Source organism: Gobio gobio, assembly GCF_949357685.1.
Source record: "Gobio gobio genome assembly, chromosome: 19".
Taxonomy (NCBI): Eukaryota; Metazoa; Chordata; class Actinopteri; order Cypriniformes; family Gobionidae; genus Gobio; species Gobio gobio.
Window position 1 is genome coordinate 35,451,643 of NC_137112.1, and position 19,401 is coordinate 35,471,043.

The 19,401-nt window shown below is 39.4% G+C and overlaps 1 protein-coding gene across 5 annotated transcripts in view; it reads left to right on the forward strand.

Annotated features, from left to right (window-relative positions):
- Positions 1-19,401, forward strand: part of fbln2 (fibulin 2) — a 79,252-nt gene that overhangs the window by 30,895 nt on the left and 28,956 nt on the right. For 3 of the 5 annotated variants that reach the window (XM_079845053.1, XM_079845055.1, XM_079845054.1), the window contains 3 exons: positions 5,338-5,544; positions 6,941-7,051; positions 10,449-10,550. In XM_079845053.1, the coding sequence (XP_079701179.1) occupies positions 5,338-5,544; positions 6,941-7,051; positions 10,449-10,550 (420 nt within the window). Of the gene's footprint in view, positions 1-5,337; positions 5,545-6,940; positions 7,052-10,448; positions 10,551-15,198; positions 15,340-19,401 lie in introns of all 5 variants that reach the window. The other 2 variants (XM_079845051.1, XM_079845052.1) reach the window with 1 other exon arrangement.

Consider the following 19,401-nt stretch of genomic DNA (forward strand, 5'->3'; position numbering starts at 1 on the left):
CTTTACAGAGAGAAAAATAAGCAATGAACGGTGTCTAATACATTGTGTGTGTGTGTGTGTGTGTGTCTGTTTGTGGCTTATTATAATAAAGTTTTTCAACACCTCACATTCTGGCTTTTATTCTATCACCCTGAGAGCCGTAATGCCATATCAGTGTAATGGCAGACGTTCATTGCTCAACTAGCACTCTCGCAGTTATCAGCAAAACCTTAGTCAATAGACCCAGGTCACTATTCCTTTGAATCAGACTTAAAACCCAGACTTTACCTCTTGCTATGTCTCAAATGGCACATTCCTTTGGCCCAGTGCCTTGCTTCCCCTGAAGAGCCTACCTGATATCCTGAGGCAAGGTGAGAATAGCGGTAGCCGTGTCAGTACTGTGTTTTTTCCTTTTCGTGGTGCACACACAGAGATGATGGAATGCTAAAATAGGTCCAATTAAATTGCCTCCATAGAGGTATCCACAGAGATGCCTTTTCTTTCTCTTTTTATGAGACTATTGCTAACTATGTAAGCCCTCTCGGTTGCATCAAAGGTTTAAGCGATACAAAAACGGTTGAGAGGTAATTATTTCCATGAGGGATGCTTTCTCAGGCCCCCTGCCACCTCACACCCGTAACGTGATTAATTATAGCGGAAATGTTTAATCTCCTTCTCCCTCCATTGCATTTACATTCAGTTAATGACTGTGAGAAATATTTACTTTACACCAGTGCGCTGTGTAAGGTGAAGCAGAGTCTGTTTATTATGTTTAGCCAGACGTTAATTGCCAAGTCAGTCGAACGCCTTGCCAAATTGGAGCACGATGTTGGAAAGCCTGTTCATTAACTCCATCAGTTGTTGTGTAGAATTTCGGTGACTGTGGATTTGGGATTGATAGGACGTGATTGGCAGATGGAGGACACAGAGGGCGTGGCAGGAACAGCTGGCAGCGGTGGAATGACAGATGTTGACTTGAGTGTTGCTTTAATATGTATTATGTTTACGTACGAGTCGTCGTCGTCATTGCCGTGTCGTTCTGGTTGACATCTGGTTTATCCTTGAGAAGTAATGAAAACATTCATTAGAGACTAGTGAAATTACACAAGTGAAATGTATTATTAAAAAAAGATCTTCAGTTGAGAAACAAAATCGACCAATCAGCATATTAATAAAACAAAAATATCTGAAATATCTCATTTTTTATGTCCAGATTTGTAAAACCAAACTGTACATACCTTTTTATGTTTACACAGAAATCTATATTCTGTAATGTTTGTTTCATGAATAAGACCCATGAATACAGCTATTATGGGATATGTTTCAGAATATAAATTTTAATATTTTTTGGGACATTAAGTGAAAAAGGTCAAGGTAGGATTGTATTGAAGGCAAAAAAGGATAAAATTGGTAAATTTGTTGATTATGGTTAATATTTCCCTTTTATTTTTTAATTTCTGAAAAAAGTTGTTTTGTTAAAATATTACTGATATTTCAAAAAACCGTGCCTAATCACTTTCTCAAAAGTTAGTGTGGAAGCGATCATGTGACAAACAAACTGAGCCTCAGGTTCTCCCAAGGTTTATTTTTCTCCATTAGGTCACCTAATGGGTTTTGGTTTCCTTGCCACTGTTGCCTTTGGCTTGGCTTGCTCAGTTGGGGACAATACATTTTTCAACTAAATATCCAAATATATCTTATTATTAAACTAAATTAACCATATAAACTAAATGACTGATCTAATTACTGATCTAAAGCCCACATTGTCACTGTATGATAATTGAAATGAGCTAGATGACATCACCGTTTTCTCCGGAACGGCTATACGGCTGAATAAATTTATGTTGCATTATTTTCCTTTTTAACACTGCGAAGCTGCTTTGAAACAATCTGCATTGTTAAAAGCGCTATATAAATAAAGTTGACTTGACTTGACTTGACAAACAACCCTGCACAATAAAATAGGAAATAATATCATAAAGACGACCCCTGTAGACCCTTATGAATGTCAGGACATTTCAGGTGGCATAAATGATAACTACTCGGGGCACTTTGAAGGGAAAACAATCATAGCAGCTGCTGTTGTAGTGTCTTTCCAGACAGAAGTGCTCAAAAATAACTGCTTCAAAGAGCCCTTCCAATCAAACGCTTTCTGTGAGTCAAAGCCAGTAAGTCGCTCAAAATAACAGTTAATTTATGACATGGGAATCTTATAGCTTCCATTTTAAATCTTGACTGAACTATGAAATGTAGAAAAAGTTGACTACTTTAAAAAAAGAAATCAATAATTAGCTTGAGCTACTTAAAGGTACACTCTGTAACCGCTTTAAACAAAGCGGCACGCATCTTGCGGAAGAACATTGTAGCCGAAGCTGTATGACGAGTCACACATATGGCTACTCCGCAGCGGTTGTAGTTCCGCCTGGTCTAAATTAGTCCAAATATACACACTTGTTATAAGTGTATCGTAGTGATTTAGGATGACAAAAACGCGGTTTGGAAAATCGATTAATGTACTAGTTACATAGTGCACTTTTAAAATATTAAAGAACTTAAAATATTAAATGAAGAACTTAAAATGTCAAGTTTGGTGGTGAGGGCCCAACTAACAGGCTCCTGAGCATGCTCAGTTTGATCACTTATGATGCACTTGTTTTTGTCAAAGCATTTTGTCATGTCATTTGTCACTCAGAACGAACTGATGTTTTCACTCTATGTAGTGTTTAGATAACAATTTGATGTAAAAGTTACCATTAGAGTGATTAGTGTTCTCTTTAGTGAATTCTCTTCCTTTTTAGTGGGTATATGCAACTTTGGGTTGTGTTGAGTTGTATAAGTAACCCTATATAACCATTTCAGTTTTTTTAAAGGTGCAGTGTGTAGTATTTATGTGGATATATTGACAGAACTACAATATAATATACATAACTATGTTTTCAGTGGTGTATAAAGTCCTTACATAATGTGCCGTTATGTTTTTATTACCTTTGAATGAGCCATTTCTATCTACATACACCGCGGGTCCCCTTACAGTGAAATCGCCATTTTGCGCCGTTTCTACAGTAACCCTGAACGGACAAACTTCTCTACAGAGCGCTAGTCACTCTCTGCTCTCTCCGACGATGACATTTTTGTACTGTGTTGGCCCCCGTAGCTTCTCTATGTGCTTCAAAAGGGAGGAGTGAGCGTTAGGTAACAACGTCACCGCTAGATGCCGCTAAAATTCTCATATATATATATATATAAATTATACTTCCCAACTTCCCATTCTTAATCCGTAGGGTTTATTATGGAGTTGGCCTACCCTTTGCAGCTATAACAGCTTCAACTCTTCTGAGAAGGCTTTCCACAAGGTTTAGGAGTGTGTTTATGGGAATTTTTGACCATTTTTCTAGAACTGCATTTGTGTGGTCAGGCACTGATGTTGGACGAGAAGGCCTGGCTCGCAGTCTCTGCTCTAATTCATCCCAAAGGTGTTCTATCGGGTTAAGGTCAGGACTCTGTGCAGGCCAGTCAAGTTCCTCCACACTAAACTCGCTCATCCATGTCTTTATGGACCTTGCTTTGTGCACTGCCAATGGTGCGCAGTCATGTTGAACAGGAGGGGCGATCCCCAAACTTTTCCCACAAAGCTGGGAGCATGAAATTGTCCAAAATCTCTTGGTATGCTGAAGCATTAAGAGTTCCTTTCACTGGAACTAAGGGGACAAGCCCAACCCCTGAAAAACAACCCCCCACACCATACTCCCCCCTCCACCAAACTTTACACTTGGCACAATGCAGTCAGGCAAGTAACCTTCTCCTGGCAACTGCAAAACCCAGACTCGTCCATCGGATTGCCAGAGAGAGAAGTGTGATTTGTCACTCCAGAGAACACGTCTCCACTGCTCTAGTGTCTAGTGTCGGCGTGCTTTACACCACTGCATCCGACACTTTGCATTGCACTTGGTGATGTAAGGCTTGGATGCAGCTGATCAGCCATGGAAACCCATTCAGTGAAGCTCTCTATGCACTGTTCTTGAGCTAATCTGTAGGCCACAAGAAGTTTGGTGGTCTGTAGCTATTGACTCTGCAGAAAGTTGGCGACTTCTGCACACTGTTCGCCTCAGCATGCGCTGACCCCGCTCTGTGATTTTACGTGGCCTACCTCTTTGTGGCTGAGTTAACGCTGTTTCCAATTGCTTACACTCTATAATACCACTAACAGTTGATCGTGGAATATTTAGTAGTGAAGAAATTTCACAAATGGACTTATTGCACAGGTGGCAACCTATCACTGTCCCACGCTTAAATTCACTGAGCTCCTGAGTGCGACCCATTCTTTCACAGATGTTTGTAGAAGCGGCTGCATGCCCAGGTGCTTGATTTTATACACTTGTGGCCATGGAAGTGATTGGAACACCTGAATTCAATGATTTGGAGGGGTGCCCCAATACTTTTGGCAATATACAGGTGCTGGCCACATTTTTGAATGGGTTTGGTTTCACAATCCTCTCCAGGGTGTGGTTATCCCTATTGCTTGTACACTTTTTTATACCACATCTTTTCCTTCCCTTCGCCTCTCTATTAATGTGCTTGGACACAGAGCTCTGTGAACAGCCAGCCTCTTTTGCAATGACCTTTTGTGTCTTGCCCTCCTTGTGCAAGGTGTCAATGGTCGTCTTTTGGACAACTGTCAAGTCGGCAGTCTTCCCCATGATTGTGTAGCCTACAGAACTAGACTGAGAGACCATTTAAAGTCCTTTGCAGGTGTTTTGAGTTAATTAGCTGATTAGAGTGTGGCACCAGGTGTCTTCAATATTGAACCTTTTCACAATATTCAAATTTTCTGAGATACTGAATTTGGGATTTTCCTTAGTTGTCAGTTATAATCATCAAAATTAAAAGAAATAAACTTTTGAAATATGTCAGTCTGTGTGTAATGAATGAATATAATATACAAGTTTCACTTTTTGAATGGAATTACGGAAATAAATCAACTTCTTGATGATATTCTAATTATATGACCAGCACCTTCTACAGGTATATAATGCATTATAACATACATTATGAATACCTTCAAATAAAGTGTTACCTAAATGTTTTATACTGTACATTTATAATGTCGTGATGACTACATTCACTTGCAGCATTTAAATGATTGATTTTTAGTGTGTTTCTTTAATTTCAGCCGTTTATCGATTATTGGCCATTTTAATAGACTTATCAGTATCGACCAGAATTCTAATATTGTTGCATCCCTAGTGACAAGGTATATGCATTGATGTAAATAATGTAATAGAGTCATATGCAAGAGATATACATCCATATCTAACTCTGTCTGATGACTTTAATCTTACTATCTCTCCCCTTCCTCAGTATCAGACAGTCAGTTTTCGAAGCAAGCTCTATCGGTTGGGGATGTGGATCCTGCAGTTAATTCACTGGAGGATTTGGAGCATGATGACAGGTGCCAGAGATTTGCATCGCTCTGCCATCACACCTGCATCAACACTCGCGACTCCTACCTGTGCGCCTGCCACCCTGGATACACACTCCTACAGGATGCCCGCACCTGTATACCAGGTAAGATCAGTATAAAAAAACAACCTGTTTGCTTGTTTTATACTGTAGTATTTATTCAGTTTTGTATGTGTTAACCGTTTTAGATTAAGCAGGTATAGTTTAATAAAATGGATATTTGGATATGCACAAAGAATGTTGAGAACAGGCGAGGGTTTATGTTATAGACTTTCAGAGCAGGGATCTACTTCTGCATACAACCTAGCATATGGAAGTCTAATCTTTATGCACTCAAAACACACACTATCAGCCCTGCATTAAATAGAGGAATTAATCTTAATACCTGCTCAATATTCTGTCTGCACTGTGTGTTTGTTACTTAGAACTGATTTGGATTCAAAAATGACCTCAAATAAGACTTTGTTTACTGTGGCTTTGCATTTAGGTGCGTGCCTGTACATACAACAATCTAGTGAAGGTTTTTATGATGAGTCAGTGAATTAGACATCCTGGTATATTATTTTTCAAACCTTTGAACTCTAAAGAACACATGAATAATAGTCCTTCTTTATATAACATAACACGTAGGAGCACAGGAAAACAACACTGCATGTTATTTCAAAACTCTATGAGATCTTTTTTTTAAATATCCTGCACAGTTTGTGTAAATCTTACAAAATCAAGAACTGAGTCCGTCTAGCTCCAAAATGACAAAAAAAGCATAGATAGATAGATAGATAGATAGATAGATAGATAGATAGATAGATAGATAGATAGATAGATAGATAGATAGATAGATAGATAGATAGATAGATAGATAGATAGATAGATAGATAGATAGATAGATAGATAGATAGATAGATAGATAGATAGATAGATAGATAGATAGATAGATAGATAGATAGATAGATAGATAGATAGATAGATAGATAGATAGATAGATAGATAGATAGATAGATAAGATAGATAGATCACACTATCTTTGCTTTGCTTTGCCTGATTCACTGCAGTTTGTAATTATTTGTCCCGTTTCCTTGGTTAAACAGCCAAACCCATACAGCGCCACTGCATGATGGGATTGTCATCATGTGTCAATATTGTTTTTGTGTCTCTGGTGACATGGAAGTGTTGATAGAGATGGTGTTGTGCTGCTCCAGTTTGAAACTTGACTCATGATCTCATGTCAGGACTGAGCTAATGATACAATCACAAATAACTTCTCTCCTGCATTCTTCAGCTGACTTTTAGGAATGATAGGAATTCTGATGACAAGATATATGTTGGCAAATGTCACAAATCAAATAGCACTTTCCATATTTCTCATCTGGTCATGATTAAATATTGGAGAGATTTCTTTTTTGGTAGTTCTTCTACCCAAAAGACCATCTGACAGCATGCCAAATGAAAAAGAATGACTCATCCCTGTGAGATTTCACTCCTTTCTCTCTCTTTCTGACAGAGAACCAGGAGGAAGACAACAGGGTTAGTGAAGAAGACAGGCTGCTTACTGTTGCTCCAGCAAGACAAGAAACCACCACTCAACCCCTGGTCTTCTATAACCCATGTGCAAGTACGTAATGTTTTATAGTGTACAACCTAACAGTGCATTATCCACTCTCTTTAAGAAACAGAAGGACTTTTAATTTTCGAAATGTCTTCATGTAGCAATTTCATCAATCTCATTGATTTTCACAATAACAAAATTATATGATATATGCATTATATAACCTCCACGTCTGGGGCAAAAGCGAGACACCATCTTGTCCCCTTTGTTCAGGAAGGGGATCCTAGAATATCTCCTTAGCAGCTGCCCAAAAGCCCTTGGAGATGTGCTGGCGCCACGACCAGGTGCTTAAGGCAGTTGCTGAGATCATAGCCACTGCCATTAATTCCATCACGGGCCACCACAAACAAATGACCATCAAGTTTCTCAGAGCTGGAGAGAAGGTCCATTCACAACCAAGGTCAAAGTCTGGGCTCCTCACTAGTGTCACTGACTGGCAAATATAGGTGGATCTGAGCAAACAACTGAAGATCCCGAACAGGATAATATCTATGCAGCTTCGTCCAGATATGATCATTGTCTCAGATTCTACCAAGCAATTGATCTTGCTAGAGCTCACTGTCCCTTGGGAAGAGCGCATGAACGAGGCCAATGAGACGAGGCATGCCAAGTACAAGGAGCTAGTGGAAGAGTGTAGGAGGCAGGGCTGGCAAACACCTTGTGAGCCTCTTGAGGTGGGCTGCAGAGGATTTGCAGGGAGATCTCTCTGTAAAGTGTTCACACTATTAGGCATCACCGGGGAGGCAAAGAGGAAGGCGATCAGATCCACAACCGAAGCCTCGGAGAAAAGCCACTAGGTGGCTTTGGATTAAGAGGGCAGAACCGTGGACAAATGCTGCTGGGACACTGGCCGGGTTGGCTGGGCGAGGGTGTCTGCTGTTGAGAGACCCTAAATAATTATATAATAAAGTAATACTTTTTCATACATATTTCTTATATTGTTTTTTAAAATTTTATTTATTAATCACATATGCAATATGTATACATACTACACATACATTCTACTGTTTAAAGGTTTGGGGTCAGTAAGTTTTTTTGTTTTTGAATATGTTTTTGACTTATAATCTCCATGGCTACATTAATTGGATCAAAAATATAGAAAATACAGTAATATGGTGAAATAGTATTATCATACATATTAATTATAAGTAAAGTAATTTTACAATTTGTATTAGTTTTACCTTTTAAATTAGGGTCAGAATGTCTAAGAGGCCTAAGAATGTTTAGACATTATAATAGAGATTATTATAATACTTTAGCTTCATTTATGATGAAAAATTATGCAAATGTTTTGTGTTTGGAAGAACTCAGAATCCTCGATTTGAAATGAAGTGATTTTTGAACAGCAGTCGGTCTATCAGTCAAGTCTTAACATAATTGGTTGTTTTGGTGTGCACATAAAAGTCTTCTTTCAATTGTCTTGAGATTGACACAATATTTTTATGCTTCATAATATTCTGGCACCATGACAGAGAACTAAATTCCAGACCATGTAGTTTTACAGGTACTGTATGGTCATTCTAATGCTCTGCCCAACATATGTTATCTTAATTGAAACAATCTGAACACAGGAGAAAAAAAAATCACTTACTCCTTTCCTCCTCATCCAGCAGGCCATCCACAAGATATAGCGCTTCACAAGATAAGTCCATATGCGACAAGGTATATTGTATATTTGGCTTGGGATTGATGGTAGATGCTTAAGGACTTAAACATTTACTGGAAGTCTGTGTCTTGTCTGGGGCACTGTCGTGTTTCTGGAGTATCAATCAGTACGGAAATGATCTGGATGTATCTGGGCGACTCATTAAGTCCTGCTGAATATAGTTTAATTTTTAACTAAATCTGTTAGGGCCATACAGAAGGCCACAGGCTCACCCATGAGCACAACAGCTCCATTCTGGCATTAATGAGAGTGGAATCATGGGAGTTGTCATCTTCACCTCCACAGCCAATGGAAAGCAATCTGATGGGACTAAAATTTCTTTGGATTTAAACGTTGTTGGAAACATTTTTGATAATATTAATTCGCAAGTCAACAAAATATTTAACATTGTTCTAGTGGTTTTTGGATATTTTAATCCAAAAATCATACATATTGTGACATTAAATGTAAACAAAAGTAATTCTGTCAAGAGCAGTGAGTGATTTTCTCTTTGTCTTTTGTTGTTTGATTAACATTAATGACACAGACGACTGCAGATATATTAGGCTCCTGTCACTTTAGGACCAAATGTGTTGATCTAATATACTCACACACATCCAGTTTTCACCCAACTGTTTACGTAAGACATAATCCACTGTGTTTACATGAATGCTCCACATGATGGGCATTTTGACATAATTGTGTACACTCTCAAAAAAAAAAAAAGAGTACAAAATTTTACCTTTTAAGGTACAAGTGGCCGTCACTACGGTGGTACCCTTAAGGGTACATTTTTGTACCTCTAAGTCAAGGGTAGGCCAGTTCGGTCCTGGAGAGCTGATGTCCTGCACAGTTAAGCTCCAACCCTACTAAGCCACCACAGTATAAAACTCATGGCTTCCAGCATGCATTGCAGCATTAAGTATGTCACCATTGTTGAGATTCATATGCTGATTCTTGATATCTGTGTGCGTCAAAAAAATTCACCCTATAATGTACTTAAAAATCTAAATTTAGAATGTCTGATTTGTGGCATGAAAGTATTGTTGGTGAATATTATTTATTAACATTTTTAGTCAGTGATGAGTTTAGTCAAACATTTTCTTTATGACAATTTTTGTTTATGGCTTCTTTTATTTTGAACAGATTATGTGTTTTGTTAACACTGTAATAAAAACCACAAACTTACATAAAAAGCCAAGAATCAAAATGCTCAACTAAAGGAAACACTGATCACCATAATGGTGCATTTTCAATAAAACATCAACATCTAAACCTCTGTTAATTCTCAATAAGAGCTTCTATAGATGTCTTTCAGGGTTGGAGCCAAACTCTGCAGGACAGCGACTCACTAGGACCGAACTTGCCTACCCCTCCTCTAAGTAGAGGAAAACAATGGTATAATTGTACCCAATTGTGTACCTTTAAAGGTACAGTTATACGTTTTGTTCCCCAAGGAACAAAATTGTACCTCCACTGTACCTTTTTTTCTGAGAGTGTATATTTGATCATTAAAGCGCAACAATAATAATGCTGTAGTGATATCTGTAGATCGCAACTGAGTGAGCCAAGCCCATAAGCAGGGGGTTTGTAGTGTGTAAGTTGTTCAATAAAGTTCAGTTACGTATCTGCTATGCTGTGTGATCAGTACGCTGCCTCGGCTCATCCGCAAACACAACACTTGCCATTGTAATTATAATGTACTGTATAAAAAGAAGTGTGATAGATGCATTAACTGAGTTTTGCTACTGTCTGCAGGTAATGGGCCCTGCTCTCAGCAGTGTTCTGTGGTTAGAGGACTAGCCCAATGTTCCTGTTTCCCAGGATTCTCTCTGAAGGCTGACGGACACACCTGTGAAGGTAAAGTACTCTAAATTTATCTAAAACTACAAATATGCACTCTCTTCTCAACACAGCTGTCACAAAACACTGATAAAACAGTCACACCATACTAACCAATCCCTTATTGGACGGAAACACTCATGTACAGTATAGCAGTCATACTCAAAGGATTGGGACAAAAGATTTGAACATCACATTCTTACCTAAGGTTCTGCTTCCTTCAGCTTCACTGATCCGTGACCAATTACTCTCGTTCAGCCCTGACAACAATAATAAACAGTGACCTCAGCTCTACTGTCTCACAATACATCTTCCTGTCTGATCTGACACTTTTACCACATGTTTATTTACTGTACTGATAGTGTTGCAGAAGATATATTTCAAGGTCTTTCCATTCTATATCCTAAACTTGTCACGGAGGGTGCTAATAAAATTGGCCTGCACAGCTGTTACTATAAACTTAGCCAAAATTTGCAGATGCAAAATGCAGATTTCTTTATGTGATTTACAGTATAACACCTGACTGTGAGCAAAACCATTTAAAAAAAATAAAATATACAACGATCAGGCATAACATTATGACCTAATATTGTGTTGGACCTCCTTTTGCTGCCAAAACAGCCCTGACCTGTCGAGGCATGGACTCCACTAGACCCCCGATGGTGTGCTGTGGTATCTGGCACCAAGATGTTAGCAGCAGACCCATTAACTCCTGTAAGTTGCGAGGTGGGGTCTCCATGAATCGGACTTGTTTATTCAGCACATCCCACAGATGATCGATTGGATTGAGATCTGGGGAATTTGGAGGCCAAGTCAACACCTCAAACTCATTGTTGTGCTCCTTAAATCATTCCTGAACCATTTTAACTTTGTGGCAGGGCGCATTATCCTGCTGAAAGAGGCCACAGCCACCAGGGAATACCGTTTCCATGAAAGGGTGTACATGGTCTACAACAATGCTTAGGTATAGGTGGTACATGTCAAAGTAACATCCACGTGGATGGGAGGACCAAGGTTTCCCAGCAGAACGTTGCCCAAAGCATCACACTGTCTCTGCCGGCTTACCTTCTTCCCATAGACACACACGCACCGAGCCATCCACGTGATGTAAAAGAAAACATGATTCCTCAGACCAGACTACCTTCTTCCATTGCTCCGTGGTCCAGTTCTGATGCTCACGTGCCCACTGACGGCGCTTTCTGCGGTGGACAGGAGTCAGCATGGGCACCCTAACCATTCTGCGGCCATGCATTCATTATGTATTCTGACACCTTTCTATCAGAACCAGCATTAATTTATTGAGCAATTTGAGCTACAGTAGCTCGTCTGTTTGATCGGACCACACGGGCCAGGCTTTTCTCCTCCACGTGTATCATTGAGCCTTGGCCGCCCATGACCCTGTTGCTGGTTCACAGCGTTTCCTTCCTCTGACCACTTTTGATAGATACTGACCACTGCAGACCGGGAACAAGAGCTGCAGTTTTGGAGATGCTCGGACCCAGTCGTCTAGCCTTCACAATTTAGCCCTTGTCAAACTAGCTAAAATCCTTACACTTGCCCATTTTTCCTGCTTCTAACACATCAACTTTGAGGACAAAATGTTCACTTGCTGTCTAATATATCCCACCCACTAACAGGTGCCGTGATGAAGAGATATTAAGTGTTATTCACTTCACCTATCATAATGTTTTGCCCCTGATCGGTGTATGTAATATATATATATTTATATATATACAGTGAGGAAAATAAGTATTTGAACACCCTGCTATTTTGCAAGTTCTCCCACTTAGAAATTATGGAGGGGTCTGAAATTGTCATCGTAGGTGCATGTCCACTGTGAGAGGCATAATCTAAAAAAAAAATCCAGAAATCAAAATGTATGAGTTTTTAACTATTTATTTGTATGATACAGCTGCAAATTTGAACACCTGTCTATCAGCTAGAATTCTGACCCTCAAAGACCTGTTAGTCTGCCTTTAAAATGTCCACCTCCACTCCATTTATTATCCTAAATTAGATGCACTTGTTTGAGGTCATTAGCTGCATAAAGACACCTGTCCACCCCATACAATCAGTAAGAATCCAAGTACTAACATGGCCAAGACCAAAGAGCTGTCCAAAGACACTACAGACAAAATTGTACACCTCCACAAGGCTGGAAAGGGCTACGGGGAAATTGCCAAGCAGCTTAGTGAAAAAAGGTCCACTGTTGGAGCAATCATTAGAAAATGGAAGAAGCTAAACATGACTGTCAATCTCCCTCGGACTGGGGCTCCATGCAAGATCTCACCTCGTGGGGTCTCAATGATCCTAAGAAAGGTGAGAAATCAGCCCAGAACTACACGGGAGGAGCTGGTCAATGACCTGAAAAGAGCTGGGACCACCGTTTCCAAGGTTACTGTTGGTAATACACTAAGACGTCATGGTTTGAAATCATGCATGGCACAGAAGGTTCCCCTGCTTAAACCAGCACATGTCCAGGCCCGTCTTAAGTTTTCCAATGACCATTTGGATGATCCAGAGGAGTCATGAGAGAAAGTCATGTGGTTCGATGAGACCAAAATAGAACTTTTTGGTCATAATTCCACTAAACGTGTTTGGAGGAAGAAGGATGAGTACCATCCCAAGAACACCATCCCTACTGTGAAGCATGGGGGTGGTAGCATCATGCTTTGGGGGTGTTTTTCTGCACATGGGACAGGGCGACTGCACTGTATTAAGGAGAGGATGACCGGGGCCATGTATTGCGAGATTTTGGGGAACAACCTCCTTCCCTCAGTTAGAGCATTGAAGCTGGGTCGAGGCTGGGTCTTCCAACATGACAATGACCCGAAGCACACAGCCAGGATAACCAAGGAGTGGCTCTGTAAGAAGTATATCAAGGTTCTGGCGTGGCCTAGCCAGTCTCCAGACCTAAGCCACAATAGAGAATCTTTGGAGGGAGCTCAAACTCCGTGTTTCTCAGCTCCAGAAGGGAGCAGAATCTCATTGAGCCCCATGTTAAAATGCCCAACTTTAACGCAGAATAAAACATGTTTACAGCCTGGTACAAATTGGGGTTTTGGTCTATACGGCTAATTTTGCCCTTCATGACAACTGTGAGGGGGGTGAATTTTTTTATAACTCATTCGTTTACATTATATAAAGCATTAAAATTCTGCATAATTAAGGGCGTGGCCACTTCAAGTGATAGGTGGATAGCCATTTATCTGCTGTCTTTTAGTCATCGCATCATCTCAGCTCCACCCACGTCCCGCCTCTTTGCCCATTTTCTGCCAAGATGGCAACGGCCAGCTCGTCCCTACTTTACGCTACAAAACTGCTCATCAGAATCCTATGGGTGACGTCACAGACACTACGTCCATATTTTTTTACAGTCTATGATTTTTCCACAATTTAGCCTTTTAAAACAAATATCTGAGATCTTACAAGATTTATTTTATCATAAAATCAACAATCTTGCATCACCATTTTGTCTGATGCATGCTCACCAACGGCAAATTAATAAATTTTTGGATTAATGTTATACTCCTACTTTTCCCCACTTCTCTATGTTAAACATTTTTCCATGCAAAACACTCAAAGGACTTGGGTTTATGTTGTACCATAACATTTCAAATGCCAAAGAAGATATTAAAATGTGATGTGGACGTAAATGGCCAGTCAATTCTGTCAACGTGTGACCAAAGTTTTAGCTGTATATCATACAGTCGGACATAAAATTCTTGGCCTTAAGATCTCACTGGGATCATATTCTACAATTTGACAAGCAACAGTCGTAAAGGACAGAAAGAAATTGTCCAGTGTGAACCGTTTTTATAACTTCTACCGCAAATGTAGAAGTAACAACCAATGTTTCACATTCTCTGTTTTTGTTCAGATTATGTAGAATTCATTACTATGACAATCAATAACGATTAATTCTGTTTGTTTGCCTAAAATGCTAATTGCCTAAGGCACAACATGAATTTCAAATTTTACTTCATGTTCACCTTGTTCCAGGAGACAGGAACCATAAATCAGTGCAATTTTTGCATGCGAGGACAGTTTAAGGGAAGATATAATCACAATGGCTTCAGCTGAAAGGGCAGTTTTCACTGTTGAATTATCTCTGTACTTAAAGAGTTTATTTCACTCGTTCTTTCTGTGCCTCTCCGTCAAAGCGTTCCCATATGCTGAATGCGTGTGGGCAGAGACCTTCATTTCGTTTTGGCAGAAACAAAATGAAGCTTGACTGGCTTTGCTGTGGAGCCAAGGACTTAAGTCACACTCTGCAGGAAACTGGATGGATTTTTTTAATGAAATGTTTTAATATTCACTTTCATTCAGTTTATGATCGACATTTACACTTCCAAATGCACGCTCAAAATACGAGAGTGTGCATGGAGTTTCTCTAGCATCTGTTTCTCTTCATAAGCTGTATTCATGTGGTAAACATTAAGTGTTATAGATTCATAAAGCCACACATGCATGCGCTTTTGCCACAAAGAAAACCCACTTCAACAATAAAATGGTTGATTAATTGAGAGCAAACTTCACTATTAGAAACAAAACCTGATCTGATCTCACACCTCATAAAATGCTAGCACGATGGTGGAGGTGGCGTGTGTGTTTGCATCTCTGCATGTGCCTTTTTTCTTCAACTAAAGTGTTATGTGTACCGTAGATGTGAATGAGTGCACGAGCGGAAGACACAATTGCACCCTGGACGAGGTGTGTGTGAACCGGGAGGGCTCCTACCAATGTGTGCGGCTGAATGAGATGTGCGATGAGGGCTTTATTCACAACCAGAATAGAGATTGTGTGGGTAAGAGGTTTCAACGGGTACCGTGGGACCGTTTCAGCTCATTGCACACTGTTGGGGCATGTTGGCCCATCGCTTGCCCAGATAAACACTCACTAACACACAAGAAGGAAATGCAAAAGCTCATCGGCATGCTCTTATAACCAGCTTACATACATGTGGTTGCATAAAGGGTATCGAGTTTGCTCAGACTTCTCACCAGAAGCTGTGGGGCCGTGTTTAATTCGTTTTGCCTTCCTCCAGACATAACCAAAACATAGAAGGCATTAGTGGTTAGCGTACACAAATGTCTCAGTCTATTACAAAACAGTTTGATTCTTGAGGTAGTTAATGGGTGGCCTCTAAACCAAATAGCGGTGATGTTGTGGAGTAACTAGATGGAAAAGTTTAGGCTTTGAAGATTATTGTTCATTGTTCACATACAGGTTTTTATGGCTTTGTTAGGTTCAGAATTAAAGATGTGATCAATCTTCTCAAAATTAAAGAAGTGATAAGGAGCATCCATGATATACAGTACTGTGCACCAAATATTAAAGTTCATCAACTGATTGTTCACTTTATTATTATTTGATTGTTTAATACTGGTACTTTAATGCATTTTTAATTAATTTACTTGGACATTGGACTTAAAGTGCAAATGTGCGGTTTCATTAGTCAACTCATAACAGTGATATTTTAGTATTATTTATATACTATTGTAGTATTTATTTACATTTTGAACAATATTCTTTTAATTTTAGTTCAAGCTTTAGTAGCTTTTTGTCATTTTTAGTTTTTTTTATATTTAACTTACAGTGATGGCCAAAATTATTACAACACCAGACAGATCTGAAAATATTGACCCTCTTTTGCCTCCAAAACATTTAATTTCATAATGTTTATGAAACATGCAGATGGTTACTCTGACCATCATGAAGTGAGTCATACTGTTTTTATCCACTTTTAACTTTATTATTTTGTATGTCCACATTTTGCAGCAAATCTCTTTGGCACAGTGTCAATATATTTCCTCTGAGGACTTCAACACTAACATTATCCCATGCCTTCTGCAACTGAAGCCAAAGGCTTTCCTTTGAATGTACAATAGATCTGTCCAGTTTATTTTCCAACTCGCCCCAAATGTGCTCGATGGGGTTGAGGTCCGTACTTTGAGGGGGCCAGTCCATCATTTTCAGTGTTCCAGCAGATTCCTTCTGTCACCGGCAATAGTTAGAAGATTGTCCTCTTGGAAAATAAATCTCCCAGATGCCAAGTGTTCTAATCATTTGGCCTCCACTGTAAATTTATTTAATTTAGTCATTTTACTAAGTTTAAGTACTTCAACTTTATTTCAGTTCGTTTTTTTTTTTATATATAATATTTTATGTTATGTTAGCTTTATTTCAATTATTCGATTTTAAATAGTTTTAGTAACAATAACAACAAAAAAAGGACTCAAAAACAAAGACAGGAATGGAGACAAAAAGGTGATCCCAAGCTTGCAACCATCTTGGTCATCATCACCCTCTCATCTTAACCCTTATCGATGACAGCAGCACCACTGATGTAGACATAATGTTGACAGACCATAATCCTGATACGCCGCAGTCACATCCCTTTGCAATAGCACTAACCCACTCCCCTTTGCCTCCAGTCTGCAGAAATGCATTATTCATCCCATGCATATCCTCTTATGCATTTCAGAGCACCACATTTGAAGGCAATTCACCATATTGTTATGATAAAGCAAATTTTTGGAATAAGTGCCACTGCTCATGTATGTTGATGAGGCAGCTTGTTGACACTTCCGTGCTGGATCTGCGACAGAGTGCAAGAGGGTGTCAGAGCTGCTTTCTAAGTGCCTTTTGGGGCTATATAATGTGCTCATGCAGGAACCCTTTAAAAAAGACAGAGAGAGAGAGTGATCTCACTTCCATGGGAACTAAAGCGTGAACCTTCAAGGGCTAGTCTACTAAAAAAATGAAAATTCTGTCACCATTTGACTTTACATAAAACAATTTATTTTGAAGAATGTTGGTAACCAAACAGTTTTGGTTGCTGTTGACTTCCTTTGTATGGACACACACACACACATGTCTGGTTCACTATCTTTGTGAGGACTCTCCATAGACGTAATGTTTTTATACTGTACAAACTGTATATTCTATCCCCTTACACTAACCCTACCCCTAACCTACCCATCATATAAAACTTTCTGCATTTTTACATTTTCAAAAAATGTATGATTTATAAGCTTGTTTCCTCATTGGGATCTCTATTTAGGTCCACATGGGTGACACAAGTCTCCATGAGTCAGTGTGCATTCAGGTTGAAGTCCCCACCAGGATAGAAAAACATGGACACACACACAGTATAGCCTTTTCTTTACAATGACTCCTAAGAAATGCCCAGAATGTTAGGAAATTCGCTGAGTTGTCAGTCAAACCTGTTAGAACATTGAGTTTGTTTTTGAGTTAAGGAGGTATAGCTATTTTTTGTGAACCAGCTCTCCTCTTTTTCTTCAACCTTCACCCCATTTCTCTCAAAACTGCTCAATAGACTTTATTAGTCACTCATGGCCATAAGATTTTCATCTTTCAAAGCGTTTTAGACTTTCTTAACAAAATTTGCTATGTTAAAGGGATAGTTCACCCAAAAATGAAAATTCTGTCATCATTTACTCACCCTCAAGTTGTTCCAAACCTGTATGAGTTTCTTTGTTCTGCTGAACACAAAAGAAGATATTTAGAAGAATGTTTGTAACCAAGCAGATAGAGCAACTATTGACTACCATAGTAGGAAAAAAAATACTATGGTAGTCAATAGTTGCTCTATCTGCTTTGTTACAAACATTCTTCACTCTATCTTCTTTTGTGTTTAGCAGAACAAAGAAACTCATACAGGTTTGGAACATCTTGAGGGTGAGTAAATGATGACAGAATTTTCATTTTTGGGTGAACTATCCCTTTAAGTATTTTGAAATTACGTCAGCTCGAAGCACTTAAAATATTTGTATAATTAGTGATATTTCTCATCTTCCTTTTGTATATTTTTACGTGTATCGCTGCCTTTGCATTGCACAGCGACTTTGTACTTATGGTATTATTGCGTACCGCTCAAAAAGCGTGGTCACTGGGTTGACAACACCGCTTCGACACGCCTATTTACCGAATCTCCTAGTTTTTGCTCTCTGTTTTTATCCAATGCTTTGACATTCAAAAAACTTTCAAACATTCAAATGAATTGTTCTCTCTATGGTGTTACCAGCTGTTGTGTGGAACCGATAAGGTACCATGTGCTCTTTTCTCTTTTGTCCTAATGTGGCCAGAAGAAAGCACAAACATTTCCACCCAGTCCCCTGAAATTATTTACTCTGGCAATAGCATGACAGATTGAATCCTTTTTTTAGGCCACAAATCAGCCATTGTCTAAGCTTCAAGTAATTATTTTCTCCTCTCTCTGGGTTGTGCTTGCTTTCCAATCTTGTTTTTCTACATAGTCCAGAGTTATTGCCTTTAATAAATCTGGCCATGCGAAGATCTTGACAGTGCACCACAGCGCTAAAGAATGCCTTATGTGTGCCTGCCTGGGTTTATGGAAACACACAACAGGATCTGCTGGTCTCTGTTTTTATGATGTTTCATTAACAAAGTTCGGGAGGAGCACGTTCAAATGATCTATCCAATCAACTCGTCATCAGCAATTACCACTATCCTAGCAGCATAAGAGGATGCCTCTATACACAGTCGACTCACCTACATTCCTCGACAGTTTTCAGCATCCCTCCACCACCCCGACTCCTCACTCTTGGCTTGTTCCTACCACAGCCAAGAATACAGGGCGAGTACTCTGGGTTCGGACCAAATACCGAGCTCGAAGCCCTCTCCTCAGACAGCACGCCAAATATTCATACCATTTATTCTCTCTGACCTATTTGTACGTGTGAACTTGTGAATACACTGCTGTCTCACCTGCTTGCTTCTCCACCAGCTTCAGCTTCTCCATTCCAGGTTTTTGTGGATGTAACTCTCCATTTCTGTCCCTGGCTCTGTGTGAGGATGTTATACTTTGGAGCCTAGCAAAATA